Source organism: Pleurodeles waltl, chromosome 3_1 (genome assembly GCF_031143425.1).
Source record: "Pleurodeles waltl isolate 20211129_DDA chromosome 3_1, aPleWal1.hap1.20221129, whole genome shotgun sequence".
In the NCBI taxonomy this organism is placed as follows: domain Eukaryota; kingdom Metazoa; phylum Chordata; class Amphibia; order Caudata; family Salamandridae; genus Pleurodeles; species Pleurodeles waltl.
The window spans coordinates 1,774,972,513-1,774,991,733 of NC_090440.1; the positions used below are offsets into that span (position 1 = coordinate 1,774,972,513).

Genomic DNA, 19,221 nt, shown 5'->3' on the forward strand with positions numbered 1-19,221 from the left:
GGTAAATGGACTATAGTTCAGTGTGAAAATTGTATTAGATAATACACTGCAGATGTCTGGGTGTAACCAGAGAGGCACATCATTTAATTTTGGTGGGTGCAGTGTAGAATAGTGACTTGTGCAATTTTAGTGCTACAAGGTCCCATCCTGTGGTAGAAAGCATGGTGAATATGTGAGACATTATTTTAAAATTGCATTACACACAATTTAAGATAAACTGCTGCAAAATGCACAAAAATGTCTAAGATAAAATGGTGCTTCCAAAATACAGATTTTGGTAACACGCAGACTGTACACAGTTTTTGTTTATATAGCTGTCCCTTAAAAGCAAGCACTTCACAGCCCAGATGGTAGCACCCTTGCACTACCACTTAAAGAGAGTAAATCTTTGTCATCACAAAGCTTCAAGTGATTCCACCAGTTAAAGCCAGTACCGACTCTCAAGCATCCCTTATATTTGCAGATTAACCAGTTGCACACATATGCATTTCTTTCAAGCAGCAGGCCCCCTGGCAGAAGGCATGTGTATTGTTTAGCTGTCTGCCTGCCTTTGGTTTCACAGCACAGGAGGCTCCCCGAATGATGCTTCAGCTGAAGCATTTAAACTATCAGAATTAACCATCCCGAGATAGTTGTCTTTTACAAAAAGTAGGGGAACGTTTTTTCATAAAATTGTTAGGGCATGTCATACCCTTCCGATCCAGCCCACTTCGTCCTCTAATTATCCACAGTTTCCTCAAATGCATGGATGTTGAGTCCTGCTCCTATTCCTCAGTACATACCTAATTCAAGGTGCCATTTTTAGGATGAAGCCTATCAGGCAATGCAGCTGTTTGGTTGCAAAGTCATACTGGGGACATGCTTTGCCTTTTGTCACTCACATTTGCCTGCTTTCTTTACGCTATCTTTATTTGTTAAGGCTTCCCAGCTTGGAGCATTGCCTCTTTACCATCTCCCTGATTGGTTCCGTCTATTTTTCCATGACTACTCACATTTTGGGAACTCTTTTTTACTTTTTTTGTGAAGCACTCCATTAGATAGCATGTTTTACAGCTGTCGTTCCTTGCATACTTCTCCCCGCCCTTTATTTCTCTCCATTTGTGTCTTTTGCAATTTTAAATCGGGGCCTTATTTCAAACTGCTTATTATTCTTGGGTTCTCTAAGGCGTTTGTAGATTCTGCAGTCAGTTTTTTCAGAAGCTTCAGAAGTTTTGGTTTTTGTGTTGATTTTTTAGGCACATTTTAATGGATGAAAGTGTTTTATTTTTTAAAGTCACTTTTCTGGGTGTGCGTTGCTAGCTTTCACAGCATGCCTTCCACTGGGATGACAGAGGCTGTCATTTTGTTTTTACAACTGCTATGATTTGTAGGTCATTTAGCCCCATGACGAGAGCATGGTGTTATCTTTATAGCATGCCAGCAAACGATCCCTGGCCCATTTGCTGTTTGTCCACTGGCCTGAACAAACTGTAAATGTATAAATTGTCCAAATGTTTTCCATTTCTACTTCGGTTTTTAAAGGTCTTAAAGCTGGTTATGAAAGTTGTGCCTCTAAAATGAAAGAAAGAACTTGAGCACAAGTTTTTATTTCTTCATTTCCTCTACCAAAACTTTGCAATGATTAATAGTTTAATTTAGTTTTCCATTGGGATGCCTTTCTGTTTATGTTCTGTGAGCAAGCAGTCCATTGATCTCTTGGAATGTACTTGGAGTGTACACCCTGTCATAAGTTGGATAACTCTGTTACTTGGTAAGTTAATAATACGTCACCCTTTCATATATAATGCGATAATCATGTAAATACATATTGTTTTGTTTTCGAAATGCTAACATTGCAATGCACACAACATTGCCCATGTGCAAGAAAAGCAGAATAGAAAAATATATCTTTCCTAGTTGGCTTTGGACCCATCATGTAAGGGAGACCATGTGTTGTTTTTTCAAATGCCCATGTTCTTCTTAATAACCCCCACATGAATTGGATTTTGGAAACCCTATATAAAATACTGCATGTTGTAGACACCTGACAATGAAGGCTGAAGTAAGCAGCCGCACAAGGTCACATCTGCCTCTTCTCTCAATGCATGTTTATTATTGCTTCGGGATGGCATTTTTCTTGTAAATATTTGCATTGTTGACCATGCAATAATATCATTGCAGCATTTGCTATTAAATTATTGAAGACAAAATTGTGCATGGTGGCATGTGAGTTATAGTTACGTTAGGGCATGAGTTGTCCTTAACTTTAGAGTCCAAGTTATGGTTACGTGAGATAATTATAACTGGTGAATTTAAGTGGTTTTGACTGACATTTTCACCAACTATAAAGACCCTTGAAGCTTTGTTGCTTTGTTTTTTCAGTGAATTTCCAAGGTTTTTGAAATACCTGTCACTTTACATTTTGTGTTTTTTCGGTGGAGAATAAATATATGTATATTATATATATGTTTGTGCGTTTGTGACATGTGTAGCTGTAGTTGTAGGACTCGGTGATGGACTTGGAGATGTACAACTTGTTTTTCTTCTAAGGAAGTCTTTTCGGACCACAAGGTTTAGTGACTCCACCTATTAGTGGTATTGCACATGAGCATTAGCTCCTTTGTTAGATAGTTTTTTCTCCTATGTCAGGTTCAAATGTGATGTCCACGTCTCCAGTTTGATGCTTCGTGGTGTTCTTGCCAGGCCCTCAGATCCATTGTCTTATCGATATCTAGAAACAATGCAGTATTTCTCGCAGATTTTTTTAAAGTCACATACCCATGTCGAACGAACATTATCGGCTCTTAACCATTCCATTCAAGAATGTTCCAATGATGAAAAGGACTCCATTCCGATTCTGTCTTGGTTGTCTGGCCAAATATCTGAGATCTGATTTGCACGAAGCCTGCAACCTCTGTTTGTCTCCTGACCACCATGAGGATTCCTGTTCAGCTTGTCTTGAATCTTAAATAAGACAACTCTTCATAACTGACACACACCTCGGATAGCCTCTGCTGCCATGACACAAAGACAGGAGAAGTTTTGGACATTTTCGGAGACAAAGAAGAGTCGGATGTCAAAGAGGTATAGTATTTCAAGCGGCCTTTTTACTTGGAACTGTCAGTCTTGAGGTAGATGTCCAGTCAGAAAAGTCACTGCTAGCCCAGCTTCCTCAGAAGGTCGCAGTGAGTACAGACACTCATATAACCCACTGCTCAGAGGCACACGCCTATAATTCCCAGCTTTTGAGGCCTCTGGTGCACCACTGCCATCCAGCCATGGTGAACACTGGCATTCTGAGATGGACCCATTGCCCAAGATACCTTCAGCACCAAAGACCAGCTCCAAGCCTCGAGCCTCAACTTCAGCTTCAGCTCTGGACACAAATGCACATCCTCAGCTACCTTCGGACTCGAAAAGGCTGGAACTGAAGTCTTCAGAGTCAGTGCATTCTGCCTCAAGACAGTCGGAACTGAGGCTGAGTATGGCTTTGAGACCCATCGACTCGAAACCAAGATCAAGCTCAGCACCCTCCAGTTCGCGAACCTCTGCATGCCCATCAAAACCACCTTCCACTATGGTATCTTCTGCTACTTCAGATGAATTTGATCAAACAATTCTCAAATGGCTGCAGGAATGCTTGGATGCTCGATAACAGTGCATTCATATCCAACCAGGAACAGGTCGGATTATGGCAAAGCCTCAACACGTACCAAAGGGCTCTGCACCTCACATCAACCCACCGGAACTTCCAGACCCCAAAAAGCAAAAGAAACATAACAGGACAACCTCTCAACTGCCTTCTGCCCTTACACCTCCTTCCCTGACTCCTCCTACCTCATCACCTCCACCTGTATCTCCTATTTACCTCTAGAGTCAGTCACCACATCATTGACCTACAAGTCCCATTGGCGAATTGCAAACTCAGTTGGTTTGCTCTCTCCGTACGACCATGCACACTGGGACCAAATGCCAGACCTGGTGGAGCATATCCTGGACCAGTACCGTAAGAAAGGGGCAGCAGTTAGTGGCAGTAGGGAAGATCATCTCTAATACTAACACTCACTGCGCTCTGGATGCCGCAGATACAGATGCTTGTAGCATTAATTCTAGCATTCTACCTTTACGTCATGCCTGGCTACATGTCTCAGGCTTTAAGCCAGAAGTGCAGCAGCACCTGCCCACTGTCATTTTTGATGGTCAGCATCTCTGTGGCCCTCTGTTAGATGAGATGCTTGAGAAAATCAAAAAGGACACAAGACGCCTAGACAGCTAAGGCTGTGGGTGCCCTACAAACAGACTCCCAAAGGTTCCTTTCGGTGCACAGTTTCATGGTGCATCCAAGACCCCCACTCATGAAACCTCTTCCACCATCACAAAGCCAACACAGTAGTCCCCCTTGCAAGGTTACTATAGAGGTGGGTATCAGGGCAATAACGGAAGAGGTTGAGGTAAAAATGCCGCTTCTAGAGGGACCGTCCGATCAAAACAGTGACATCTTACAGCTTCCCTCCGATCACACAACACCTGTCATAGGAAAGAGTACAGGGATTTCTGCCCAGCTGGGCAGAAACTACCACAGACTGTTGGGTTCTAAATATACAGGAGGGATATTGTCTAAAGCTCATGCAAACACCACCAAACATTCCCCCTTGTCAACACAGATTGTCCAAAGAACATCTGCGCCCCCCTTCACAAGGAAGTACAAGCCCTCCTGGACAAGAGAGTCATAGAGCCTGTTCTACACCATGACCACGGAAATGTTGTATACTCTCTTTACTTTCTTATCCCAAACAAAGACAGCTCCCTCAAGCCCATCCTCGATTTTAGCTCCCTCAACAAATACGAGCTTTTTCATATGGTGACTCCACAGGACGTTATACCACTCTTGCAGGAGGGTAAGTTCAGGACTACCTTGGATCTGAAGGATGCCTATTTTCACACACTCATCCACCCAGCACATCAGAGATAGCTGAGGTTTTTATTGCGTGGACATTGTTGTCATTTTAATGTGCCCCCTTCAGGTTACCACTGCACCAAGAGTCTTCACGAAATGCCTTGAAGCGGTGGCCACTCATCTCAGGAGGAGCGGCATCCACATGTTCCCTTACAAAGTTAACTAGCCGATCAAGAGCACCACACAGCAAATCTGTATAAAGCACACTCAGACCACAATTCACACCCTGTACAGTCTGATTTCACCATCAGCCTGACCAAACCCACTCCTAACCACTTCAAGTACAGTCTTTCCTAGGTGCAGTTTTGGATGCGCAGGTGGAAAAAGCTTACCTCAGCCCAGCTAGAGTACAAGCCTTCCAGAACTTGCGGCCTTTTTTCAGTCAGAACTGTGATGGGCCTATTAGACATGATGGCTTCCTGCATAGTGATAGTCCCTCATTCCAGGCTCCACATACGTCCCTTACAGGAGTGCTTAGCAGCCCAGTGGTCTCAAGCAGAAGGTCATCTGAAGGATCTAGTGCTGGTTTGGGGCCGCACACATTGCTCTCTGTAGTGGTGGAAAACAGTTTGTTATAGGGGTGGCTTTTCCTCGACCCAGTTCCGCATCTCAGACATCTTACGTTTCAGGGTTATTGGTCCCCTACTCAGCAAGTTCTTCACATCAGTCACCTGGAGCTGCTGGCAATCCAGGTTGCTCTCTGCGCTTTTCTACCCATCATTCAGAACAAGACAATCTTGATACATACAGACAACACAACTGTGTTGTATCTGCAGAACATTCTTTTGCATTGTTTTCTTAGTCATGTACATTTTAAGAATGTTCAAGGATTCATAGAATTTTGTGATTTGAAAGAACGGTTACTGAAACCTGGAAACCTGGATGCTGGTGTAAGGACACCTTTCGTGCTCCTACACAACCATGTAGCCTGCCCTGAATAAATTCTTACCTTTACTTGCTATCTGTTCCAGAGTCTTTATTACAGGATATTTGGCGATGAGTTAGCTAAACTCCCGGACCCCATTTGTGTGCTCCTATGTGCCACTGCCACCCGTCTATGCTCCCTGCTGTGTCATTTGTTCTGTTTGTCTTTCCTCCACAGCATTCGTCTACTGGAGTGGTCTTGCTTTCCGTGCCTTTTTGTTGATTTTTAATCTCTCCATACTGCTATGGATATTCTCCATTACAGTCACACGGACACCCCACGGCCATCAAGATATCTTAATGGGCGAATATGTCATTTCGTCCAATGCCCTAAGTGTGGCAGACCTTTTTCCCCTTTACCTGACCTCTGTCAGGATCAAGATGTATTCAGCATATTGACATGCTTATGTATGACGTTTGGCGGCCTTAGCATTGTGTCTCTTATTTTGATGTTCTGCAGCATGTGGTTTCCCAGCAACACTAGTAACTTATTGTACAACAAGTGAAATATTGCATTATGGACCATGGTGATTCGCACACCAAATTAAAATATTGTGTAGCGGATCACAGTGATTCGCACACCACATTACGATCCACCTTCTGCTTGAGAAGCCATACTACGTTGTTTACTCACCTACACCATTCTTTTTGTGTGGATTAGACTGCAGTGTGATCCAACTGGTTTGGTGAGGTATTAATTTATCAACTTTACATATGTTTTGCTACATGTCTAAGGTGATGTGCATACCCTCTATTTGGCAATTTAACATTGGGTACAAACAGTGATGTGCACATTGTGACAAATTTTGAAACTTGTTAGTGGGTGCATACAGTGATGCGTACACCATTTAATAATTACCATTGTATTCTCAGATAACAAGTTCACTTAGTTTTACACACTCTATATATTAATAATAACATTATTAATACTAATTGTATGTACACACTGTTCAATGAACTCATTTTGCTGGTAGACGTTAGTGGATTGCATGTCTTATCTCATATAGTTTGTCAATAATTTTGCTACATTGTTTTTACATGTTCTTCTACATATAATATTTTGTTGAGGTGTCACAATGCAGGCTGTTTTTCCCTCTCCTTCCTTCTTGGATAAACCAATGAACCACCTGTTAAGTGTTAAATTTGGTTTGATGCATTTGTGACATATCTAGGAGCTACAGAAGCTCTGAGATTTTGTACAGAGAGAAAGAAATGTCTCTTTCAGTCTTTGGGGTTTGAGGGTAGATCTATTTAGCAACATTTGCATGATTTACATCAATAACAGGGTGATTATGTGGTCCCTGACGAGTATGAAATTGCAGTTCTAAAGCTGAAAACCAGATATGACAAGCAACCTAGTCTTACGGTTTTAAGACATAAATTCTTTAAGAGGAAAAACAATGAGGGAGAAGATGTGAATGGATATGTATCAATCCTACGCAGATTGGCAGCATTTTGTCAATATGAAAACTTTACATACCAATTGATCAGAGACCAGTTTGTATGTCAAGTCAGAGACAAACAATTAAGCATAAGGTATTGGCTATGGGAAATCCCACTTTAGAAGAGACCATCAAAGCAGCCAAAAGTATTGAGATTTCTCAGGTCTCCTTCAAAGAGCTGGTTGACAAACCATCTGAGATTGTTAATGTGGTTGGTACAGGTCAATTCTGTCAGAAATCAGGACTTAATACCACTACTATTACAGTTAAGCTTAGTAAAGTTGAGAACCCGGGGTTCAGCAATGAAAATGTGTGTTTCTGTTGTGGTGATACGCCACAAGCCAAAGGGGGAAAGTGTCCATCAGCCAATGTTGCATGCAATTATTGCAAGAAAGTTGGACCTTTTACCAAGGTTTGTCTAAGAAGGAAAATATTTAATAAGCGCATGTTGTGGAGTCTGAAGATGAATCGGATACTGAGATTGTATCTGCTATTGATGATGAAGAAGTTTGTGGTCAAGAATGTATTAACATTAACAATGAACCCAAAGTGGGTGATCCCTGAAGGTTCTGAAACTATTGGTGGATTCAGGTGCTAGGATCAGAGGCATGGGTACAGAGACCCGTGATGCCTCCTGACCATTCTCCGGTCTCATATGAAGGTTGCAGGATTGACCTGTTAGGATATATAGAAGAGGTGATGGAATTCAAAGGGAGAAAGATCAGTGTAAAAATATATGTGTCTGTTAAACGGCTCAACATTCTGGGGTGGTTTCACCAAGGACTTTTTGGAATGATATTGAGACGTGGGGCTAAGAAACACATTTTGGTAGTTGACTGTGATGACGAGAGTAAAAAATGAAAGGAAAAGATTCCCTCCGTGTTCACCGATCGTTTGGGGAAAATGTGTGTGTTCAAACATAAAATCAAAATTAAGGAAGGTGCTGTTCCAACTAAACATAAGCTCAGATGTGTCCCTTTTAATGTGAGGGAAGATCTAGAAAAATAACTTAAGAATCTGTATGATACAGGGATCATTGAACCAACTGAACCATTGTTGTGGTTGTCTCCCCTGGTGGTGGCGCATGAGAGATGCAGACAATTACACGTGTGTGGATCTGAGATAATTGAATAATAAGATGTGGGTGGATTTGCACCCGTTGCCTAAGATTAATGATTTGTTTGCTTGTATAAGAGGTGCTAGAATATTTTTGAAACTTGATTTTGCCAGTGCTTACCATCAGGTGGAACTTCCTCCTGAGTCACGTCACTTGACTGAGTTAATTTCTCACACTGGAACATTTTAATATCATCGGATGCCATTTGGTTTAACCTCTGAAGCCCTGGTATTTCAAAGAGTGATGTACAATCTATTAAAAGAGGTGGAGGGTGTCCTAGTATTTCAGGATGATGTACTGGTTTTAGCTGATAACGTTGATTCTTACGAAAAGATCTTTCAAAGGGTTTATTTTCCAAAAACATGGCATTGTTTTGAAAACAGAAAAGTGTACGTTAAAGTGTTTAGAGGTTGAATTCCTAGAGCACGTGATTTTGGAGGAAGGCTTCAAACCGAGACCTGGTTTGGCAGATGCCATGATTAATGCTCCACCCCCCACAGACAAGACTGGAGTCGAGTCCCTGCTGGGTTTGTGTGAATATTACTCCAGATTCATTCCAGATTTTGCCCCCAAGGTATGACCCATTAGCAACTTACTCAAGAAGGGAGTCAAGTTTGTCTGTTGCGAAGAGTGTATTAAAGCGTTTGAACAAATCAAGGGGAGGTTGAATCAGAGTAAAGTTCTCAAGCCATTCGATCCAAATTATTCATGTTGTATTAACGTTGATGCCAGTCAAGTGGGGCTTGGAGCCATGTTGACACAAGAAATTAATGGTTGTGAAAATACTGTGGCATTTGCGTCCAGGGTCTGAAGAGAAGGAAAACTTCAGCATTCTGTCATTGAAAGGGAATTATTGGCGTGTGGGTGGGCCATTGAGAAGTTTAGACTGTATGTATGGGAAAAGTGTTTCAAGCTACATATAGATCACATGACGTTAGTCAGTATCCTTGGCAGAGGGGTGAGCGAATGTTGCACTCCCAGGATTTTGAGGATGGACACTCAGCTATTACAGTACCCTTTGATGTAGATCGCGTCTCTGGTGTGCAGGAATGGGAGGGCTGACTTCCTTTCCCATTGTCCACAAAAAAAAGGAGTAGGAAGATGGCACTGAATTTTCAGATCATGTTGAGGAAGATTGTAAAGACTGTATGGTAGCAGTTTTGTATATACTGGAAATGAGGATGTGCACTGATAATGGATGGTTGCCATGACTGTTGACCACATTTTACAACAAGTGTGTTGAAATGGTAAGTAAGTTGTGGCCTAGAGAAAAAAATGTCTACCCTTTGTTGCAACCATATTGTAAGGTTGGGAGTGAAATCTCTAAAGAAGATAGCATGCCACAATGTGCTGACAAGATTATTACACCACACTCAGGAGTGACATCATCAAAAAAGCACATGAGGGACATTTAGGCATGTTTCCCACTAAGCGTTGCATTCAAACAACATTTTGGTGACCCTGCATTGATGTTGAAGTAGATGAGGAAATTGGAAATCTTTGTTTATGTGGATCAGCTGATAAAAGTCTAAAGTTGGTGACACCTCTCCTCATGCCTCTTGAGTGTCCCTCAGGATTGTGCGCCGAGTTGGGCATTTATATCATGGGGCCATATGATCCCTACCTAGTGGTAGCAGACTCATTTTAGTACTGATGGACTATGTATCAAAGTGGCCTGAAATTAAGATGGTCAAAGAGCCTACCACAAAAAAATCATTGTAGAATTTCTTCTAGGAGAGAAGGGTTCCCTAAGTTTCTGGCCTCGAATAATGGAATTCAATTTGTGAGTTATGAATTACAAATGTCTCTGGAATCTTGTTACATCAGAGATGTGAGGAGTTCTCTATACCGCCCACAAACCAACGGACTTGTGGAGAGGATGAGGTGCGTGGCGGGTGAATGTATCAAATGGGATAGAAATGGAAACCATGACGTCGCAAAAGCTGTTAATAGCATGTTATGATTCTACAGGACGACACCACACTCATCCACAAAAGTGTCTCCTTTTCAACTATTGAGAGGCAGAAAGGCTAACACCAGTTTCAGACCTGCAGGAATGGTGAAATGGCTCAAAAGTGTTTCTGATGTCACTAACTTGATGCCTTTAGTAAAGGGAAATATGGCCAAGGCGCAAGAGAAACAGAAAATATGGTACGATAAATAGAAAGGTGTCAAGTTGGCTTCTTTAGAGATTGGAAACATGGTTCGCATAAAGTCTCCTGTACATGTGAAAAAAGGAAAAAACAAGTTTAGATACCTGTCAGAGTGGAAAAGATTCTAGGGAACGCTGGTCAAGTTCAAGGAAGACATTGGTGAAATCTTGCTAAAGTAGTCAAAGTCAAAGACATTTCTAAGGACGGTTGCTCAGGGGACTTGGCAGCAGACCAACCTAACAAACAATTACCCACCAAGGTACATGGTATGTCTGTCTTACTTAGAGATAAGAGAAAAAGGAGTAGTTTAAGAATTACTGTCACTCCGAAGAGATTTTGTGAGTGATCTCCTCTATTTCCTGCACCTTGTTTAGGTCTATTATTATTACAAGATATATATAGGTCGTTTATATATACATTTTTGGGGGGTGGTTGGGAAGAAGGAAAGGTTATTTTGCATTGGTTTCTTAATGATGAGCATTTTAAGAATGTTTAAGGATTCATAGAATGTTTGGATTTGAAAGAACAGTTATTGAAAGCTGGAAACCTGTATGCTGGTGGAAGGACACTTGCATGCTGCTATGCAACAGTGTAGCCTGTCTGGAATAAATTCTTACCTTCACTTGCTATCCTGTCTTCTACAAACTGCCATGTTCTACCTACAGAAACAAGGAGGCACACATTCAACACAACTATCCAGTGTAGCCCAAAGGATCTGGCTGTCGGAAGTACATCACAGAATGCATTTACTTGCATACAACATGTTTTGGGGGTGGCCAATGAGTACATGAATGGGAAGTTCACTTCCAGGTCCTTCTCCCGTACTTTTAGCGGTGAGGGTTTCCACAAACAGATCTATTCGCCACCGCCGAAAACAAAATGCCCAAGCTTCATCATCAGACTACCACGTCCACATCCCTCATGCCCATTCTAGTAGGAGCAACTTGGGCACGGCAGCCATGGTATTCCACGCTGCTAGAACTCTCTATAGTCCCACAAAAGAACCTCCCTAATAGGCTGGAACGTCTTACACAAAACCACAGCACTCTCAGGCATTCCACCCCTCAGGATAACCTTCTGATCTGGCTCCTGAGGTCTTAGAATTCGGTTACCTCAACCTACCAGAAGAGTGTATGTCTATTCCTAAAGAGGTGTGCAGACCCACCACCAGGGCCTTTAACCCAGAGAAATGGAAACATTTGTACACTATTGCCTCCCAGAACACATCACTCCCCCCACAGCACCAGTACAAAATAGTATTTGTTACCTTCTATACCTTGATCAGAGGACACTTACCTGCTTTACCTGCCTTAGCTGCGTACCTGCAGAACAGACAACAGGTTTCCTAATTCAGAATACCTTTTATGAAAGCATTCACGGAAGGCCTTAAAAGAGTTATTACACTGAAAGGCATCCCCGGTTCCGGTTTGCAACTTAAATGTCCTCACTTGGCTGATGGTTTGCCCCTTCCAACCCCTTCATACTTGCTCACAGTAATTCCTGTCTTGGAAGGTGATCTTCCTTCTGGCCATCACTTCCGTTAGACAAGTCAGTGAGATACTCACTCTTAATGTAGAAGAGCCCTTTTTCCAGTTATATCAAAATAGAGTGGTCCTCAGAACCAATCCAAAATTCCTTCCTGAGGTAGTCTCCAGTTTCCACCCTAACCAGATGATTGAGTGTCAATCTTCTTTCCACAACCAGAATCTGTAGCAGAACCCGCTCTGCTACTCTTGATGTTAAAAAAGCACTCATGTACTGTATTGATATAAGAAAACCTTTTTGTAAGACCCAATAACTATTTGTGTCCTACTGCAAACATCACAAGGGACGTGCTCTTTCCAAAGCAAGCTCAGCACATTGGTTATTCAGGCGTAGCATGTTAGTTCATCAAATGCATACAAAGATGTTATGCCAAAGCTAAGGGAACCCTTCCTGACCCTCCTAGACCTCATTCCACTTACAAGAAAGGGGCTTCCATGGCTTTAGTTGATATCTGCAAAGAAGCTATCTGTTCTACCACTATATTACGTACCTTCACTAAACATTACTCTGTGGACGTTTTAGCCACACAACAAGCTACAGTTGGCCAAGCTGACCTATTGATGTCACAGGTCATTACACCCAATCTCATCTCACTGTTTTAATCTTGCAAAAGGAACCTAATATTAAAACCGAGTTAGGATCCATAAGGCAATTTTAATCCACACTTTTATCGCTCCTTCTTAGAGTAAGAGCTCCGCTTACAAACTGCGTTGAACCCATCCACTTCACACTAGGTGTAGTGGGTGAGGATCCAATGTTGAAGCATGCCGCAGGTGGTTCTTGTTGGTGAGGGTCCTACAGTATTATATCTAAAGATACGTCAGGATCCCACTAATTTACCTGTGTGTGGACCCTGCATTAATCTGAAGGTATGTTAGGATTACACAATGTGATCCCTTTCAGAGTATATGAATTTTTACAGATTTAGGCTGATCCTCTTTAGTTGAGTTTAATTATCTTATTTGGGAAGCTGAGGGTTCCTCTTGTCTAAGCTTCTTACTCTCCCTCCACTTTTAGGAGGACTGCTTTACAGTTGATGCACAGCATGGATATCGACAGCTACACATGTCATGAACAGAAAATGTTCATTACCCTCTAACCATCTGTCATTGGTATGTAGTGCTGTAGATTCTCATGCACCCACCTCTCAGGTCACCTGAGGTTGTTTCAGGTTCTGTTCTTTTCATTTTATTCTTATTTTCTTTCCTTTTCATAGCCATCTTTATTGTATTCTCTAGGCTCCATTTCAGTCTCGCCCTACATACCGGAAAAAACAATCTAACAGTTCCACTAATAGGTGGAATCACTAAAAGGCTTCCTTCAAAGAAAAACAACTTGTACTCGTCCGAGCCCAACACTAGATGGTGGAAGTGATCAAACTACAATCCATTAAATATTTCATACATGGTGTCATGCAGAACCTTAATCATTAGGACATTTATATTCTTTGTCAAAATATCTTACCTTAGTAGGCTACAAAGTCATATTTGTTCAGTGTACATCTATTAAGTTTAAGACAATACTTTGTATTCCCTTTTCCATATTAATTATAATCCATGACATCTGACTCTCATTCAAATAATGACTTCTGTTTATCAGTACTTTTTGAAGATCTGTACTGCAATGTTTAAAAACATTCAAGATGCAAAACACAGGTTCTCCTAGAGATAACAATAATTACATATATATCTTACACTTCATTTTCTGCTTTTTCCTCATTTTTATTGAGCCTGAAAGGTTCACAAGTTACCAAACTAATAATTTAACACAATTTTACTTTACCTAGGTTCAGATATCTATTTTCTCCTCTAGAGTGTCTCTTTATTCTGTCTACATTGAAAAAAGATAACTTGGTACTGTCTCCCGGATGGAACGTTTGAAAATGTTTTACCACTGGGTATTTCGCATCTTTACTCCTCACGGCACGGATATGTTCTAAAATCCCTTCTTAAACTTACTTCCTACATATCTTTTTCCACAGGGGGCATACAATACATTAGACATAGTAATTTGTTTTGCAAGTTATGTACTTCTCTACTTTTCTAGGCTAGGCTTTTGACTGAGCCGTTCTTTGTATTCAAATTTCAGTTTGCTGTATTTTCAGGCCTTGCACTTCATACAAGGTGGTTCCTCCCCTAGCTATGTCTCATGTTGTTGTGCTTAAGGTCCCTCAGGCTCTTGTTTTTCTTTACTTAATGTTAGGATTTGGGTCAATTAGTAGTTACTACCTTATTTCTTAGAATGTCTCATTTCTTTTGAAAGATGTGCCTCACCCTTGCTGATTGTTTGTTAAATGTGGTGATTATTCTAATTCTGTTTTCATCTTCCGATATACCCTCCTTCGCCAACTGTGTCATTAACAGAATGTCATCTCTCATAACTGTTTTGATTTTTTTCAGTTGCAGTACACAATACCTAAGGAGGAAAGCCTCTGAAGTAGTTCTGAAGAGAAATGTATTACAGCACAATCAAATATGCAGAATCACTTTAGTGCTAGATGCTATCCCCCTAAAGTATCGAGTACTGCAACAGAAACAAATCAGTTACGAGACTCCACCTTGCTCTTTCACCATGCGCTTCTGCCCCCACAGACTCCACATTGCTCTCCATTGTCCATGTTCTCTCCCACTTGTTGCTTCTCCCCACCTGTTGTTTTGCTTCAACCCCGCCCGCTCCTGCAACCCCCAACAGCATTTTCTCTCTACTTTTTAAAAATGTACTCTTCCATCTCGGATCAGCAAATAGAAAAACTGTGCCTTTTGTAAGCACTTGCATATGTGTTCAACATATGCACGTGCCTACAAAATGTTGCACTAATCGCAGCATTAGCTTTTAGCAGCTGGGATGCTGTTCAACAAGGCCAAAACCATTAACGAAGCCAATAGGTCTTACAGGTGAGAGCTATTGACTTTGCCAGAGCTTGTTCTACTAGTCTGGCAGCTTTCCTGGTATGAAGAATGTTATCCTAATTGATGAGCCAGTTTTATTGCAAAAAGGTAGTTCCTTAATTTTGCCTGAACCTCGTATGCCTCCTTCTCCTTCCCTTGTCATTTTGTCCTAAGAGAGGCATGCATGTATTATTGTATGAATGCAAAATACTCTGAAACATTCTTTTACTTATTTTTGTGATCCAGTTTGTTACCATTTTCTTTTATTCCTATTGTTTTCTACACCCAATCTCTGTATTAGAATATTGTAACTGGGGGTAATAACATGTAGTGGACTGACATGGGTAAGAGAAAAGCCCAGGAGAAAAAGGACGGTTGGCAGTAAGAAAATAAGTGGTCACCAAAGCAGTGAACGGAAATGGTAAAGGATTAGACACATAACTGACATTTTAGACTATCCCACAATCTGATGGAAAACTCTGTCTTATTTGACAAAGTTACCTCTTGTGATGGCTCATGGAAAAGAGCATCAAGCAGAGACTTCTATGTTTTGAACTTTGAAGCACAAATAATGAAACTGTATTCACAAGACAACAACAAGACAACAACCCGTACATGCCCAGCTGAAAATGGGCAGTGACTGCTGTTTCCTGACTATAGCAATAGTACACTGGAGTACCAGCCTGGAGAAACTAGTTACCATCTTCTTAACTAAAGGACTTACAAAAAGTTATGAGAAGATAGAAATGTAAACATTCAGAGATAGAATAGGAAATGTTCTGCTTGATTTAATGATTCATGATAAAGAACAGGGCACAGCAAAGACCTGAAAGCTAGCAGTGGCTGTACAAGAAATGAGTGAATTGAAATACACGGGATTTCACCAGAAGAACTGGGTCCCAGAGCAGTTATAAAAGGGCCTAAGTACAGAAAGATAAAGCAAGAGAACTGATAAATAACAAACTATAGCTACTAGGAACCAGGGTGTGAATGGAATGATGCATTAAAGTGCTCATAATATTGTGCGTGCAGTACAAGGAAGAAAAACATATAAATACAAACAAGGAAGTGTAACACAATGGGGAGTGGCAGACATCTGGTATCTAGTGACTGGACTACAGAAATATAAACAAGCATTTGCAATGTAACGGGTCTCGCATTTCTCCGAATTAGAGCTATTAGCAGTTGGAAACTCCCAACTGGACTTTTCTTGCCTCATTAAATGTAAAAAAACTGAGCGCGATCACGCTGCTAAACAAGCAAGATCGCGCTGCGAAAAAAGAGAAAAAGTAGTCCACAAACCGGACAGAAAATAGCGAGCCTCGTAAGTTTTCAGTACTTGTTTGCTGCGCCCGAGGAGGGCTAACCACCGGAAAAGGCATGACGTATGCATGCCTTCCACTAATGAATGCAAGCAGATTTTAAAAGGCATTCCCACGAACCAATGAAAGACACTGACGTGACATGGACGGGGCTCCGAGCCCTTTTCCAACTACTACAGCGTTGCGCATGCTACGCAGGCTCGACCCTAAAAAGAGGGACTGGGTTACTAAAATTGCTACAAATGGGAATGCTAACATGAGTTACTAATCGATTTAAAGCTAGCTGTTTGCCTTTGCTTATTTTCTCAATAATAAACATCTAGAAGTGAAGAAAAATTAAAGCCTGCAAAAAGATTAGCCTGTGAGATAGTTTACATGCAGATCTCTATAGAACATTGTTGTACTATTCAGCAAATAATTGTGAAATGACCTGACTGGTTCAAATTTAAAAAAATCTAAGTGGTTGAAATGCTTTTGAAGGAAAGAGCAAACCATCCTCATTTGATCAGATATAATTTCACTGTTTAATGTTTGTTCACTAATCAGATAATAATTTGAAAACCATCCTCAAATCATCAAGAAACAATCAGATATTCATTGATGGAACAAAGATGTAAATCGGTGGATAGATAAGTGTTTCCAGTCTCAACTGAATCTCAGACAGTCCCCCGTAGTCTTTCAATGTGTAACTTGAAAAATTGTGTTCATTTCTACCCCTGAATATGCTAGTTCTCCTGTCAAGCATAATGGAAATGTAGCTTGTGTCCGGAAAATACATCTCCTTAAACCTGGACAAGTACACATTGCATTGATTCAATGAGAAAGTGACACGCGGAGTAGTTTTGGCCAGATGTATTTGAAAAATTAAATACTTTAACTATTTTTATCACTAATCCGAAATGGTTATAATATTATTTTTGTTTCTCATTTAGATTCAGTGAAACTCAGAAGGAAAAAGAAGAAGCAATCTTCGAAGCCATCTTCTGAAGCGATAGTCCTTGAATCAGCTTAAGTGTGTCCCAGCTTTCTATATTTTGTATATGAGGAACTACATAATTTCTCAAAGCCTTCAAAAACGTGCTCAATGAACATCCTTTATTCTTGAATAGAATTTGTCTCATTTGGAAATCCTATGCTTCTAACCTATTACAGGGAAAAGTGTATTTAGTACACTGTATAAATGAATGACTTGAACCTTGTAATAAAGCAGTTTTGCTGAAGTCTTTCATCCCATCACACTGTATATTCTGTCGCATACCCTCCCTGGTGCTAAGGGCACTGTGCAATTCAAAGACAGAATTTAACTTCAGCTCTAGATTATGTAAAGATAATTTGAAAAGCTGTCTTGTAAATCTAAATAGAAAGCAGTGCCACAAAGCATTGAACTGAAACAACACTAAAGATTTTCAAAAGGAAAGACGATGGTAGTGGAAACACATCTAAAGGAACACGTAGAAAGCTGACTCTACTCAACATGCCATTCTCTCCTTTGAATTAGTCTATGTGGCTCAATTGGGAATGAACATGAACAGAAGTCATAAAATTAAAGGGTTGGCAGCTAGTTACAGTAGGAACTCAGTGGAAACCATGTTGACACTACAGATTCAGTAATAACTAAAGAGAACGTTGAGGCTTTTTCATCACAAGTGGGCTATTAAGTGGACATAGGTTTGGGAATTGTAAGCTATTATAATCCTTTGTCGTTGAGAGCACCATGGTACCCCTGATAAAGATATCCTCTCCTACCCCAATGGCCTGTGAGATGAAAGTGGCTAATGATGTGTAATAAAATAATATCCAGGATGTGAAAACTGTCTGTAAACCACAAATAGAAATTCTTGCGTGTAGGTGGCTAGTGATGTGTAATAAAATAATATCCAGGATGTGAAAACTGTCTGTAAACCACAAATAGAAATTCTTGCGTGTAGGTGGCTAGTGATGTGTAATAAAATAATATCCAGGATGTGAAAACTGTCTGTAAACCACAAATAGAAATTCTTGCGTGTAGGTGCCACAGTATATTAAGTGGGACTGAGATACCTGTATATAACTATTTGGATATGATCCCTGAATGCACTGGAAATGATCCCTGAAACCTGGAATGAGAGAATGCAGACATATTTTAAGTTCTAAGCACTTGTGAATAACCCCTAATTTTTCTTACATTTTAATAAAGGTTGGTGTACTGTGTCTCTTTGTGTGTATGGCAGTGTGTAATTTCTATGGTATTGCTGGCCAATAAATGAGTGTATTTTAAACTACTCAGCTAGGTGAAATCATTGTCAGTTGATGGTGAAATAGAGATATAGATTCCATGTTGTGACCCAGGGAATTCATTTTCCTAGAATACTGTGAAACGGACCCAGCAAATGCACTTTTTAGAATACTGTGCAATGTCTAGGATAAGCTACTGGTTAGACAGACAATATTAAGCACCCGTTCCTCTAGTTGCATCTTAGGTACCAAATGAAATTCTACACCACTTTTGTGCAGACAGACTGTGCACAGCCCATAAGGAGAACAGTTTGATACAGAGAACAGTGAGCAAAAAGTGCTACACACAAAGGAGGCATCTCTAAATAGATTGGGGGTTCCTGATTAATTGAGGTATTTGCTAAAATTCAATAATGTGCACGAGTTATGAATGTGTTTTATTTTAGGATAACTGAGGTGTGTTATGTGCAGAAATGTTGTTATAGTTCCAGTAGAAAAGAGTCTATTTAAAGTGTCACCCCAGACCATTTTGTAGCAGCCCTGATATCTTGGAGAATATTTGCTCTTGTTTTCCTTTGGACAGGTTGAGGCCAGCGTGGAAACAACAGAACAACAAAGTGAAGGAATCTGCCTGCTCAACAAACTACAGTGGTTGTCTACTGCTGCAGCATTGGGTCAGC

At 40.7% G+C, this 19,221-nt stretch overlaps 1 protein-coding gene across 2 annotated transcripts in view; it reads left to right on the top strand.

Annotated features, from left to right (window-relative positions):
• The window catches only part of TFPI (tissue factor pathway inhibitor), a 242,205-nt gene extending 223,688 nt beyond the window's left edge, over positions 1-18,517 (top strand). For both annotated transcript variants that reach the window (XM_069225779.1, XM_069225780.1), the window contains one exon: positions 17,260-18,517. In XM_069225779.1, coding sequence (XP_069081880.1) covers positions 17,260-17,339 — 80 coding nt within the window. In that variant the 3' untranslated portion in view covers positions 17,340-18,517. The remainder of the gene's footprint in view (positions 1-17,259) is intronic.
• Positions 18,518-19,221: the final 704 nt, after the last annotated feature.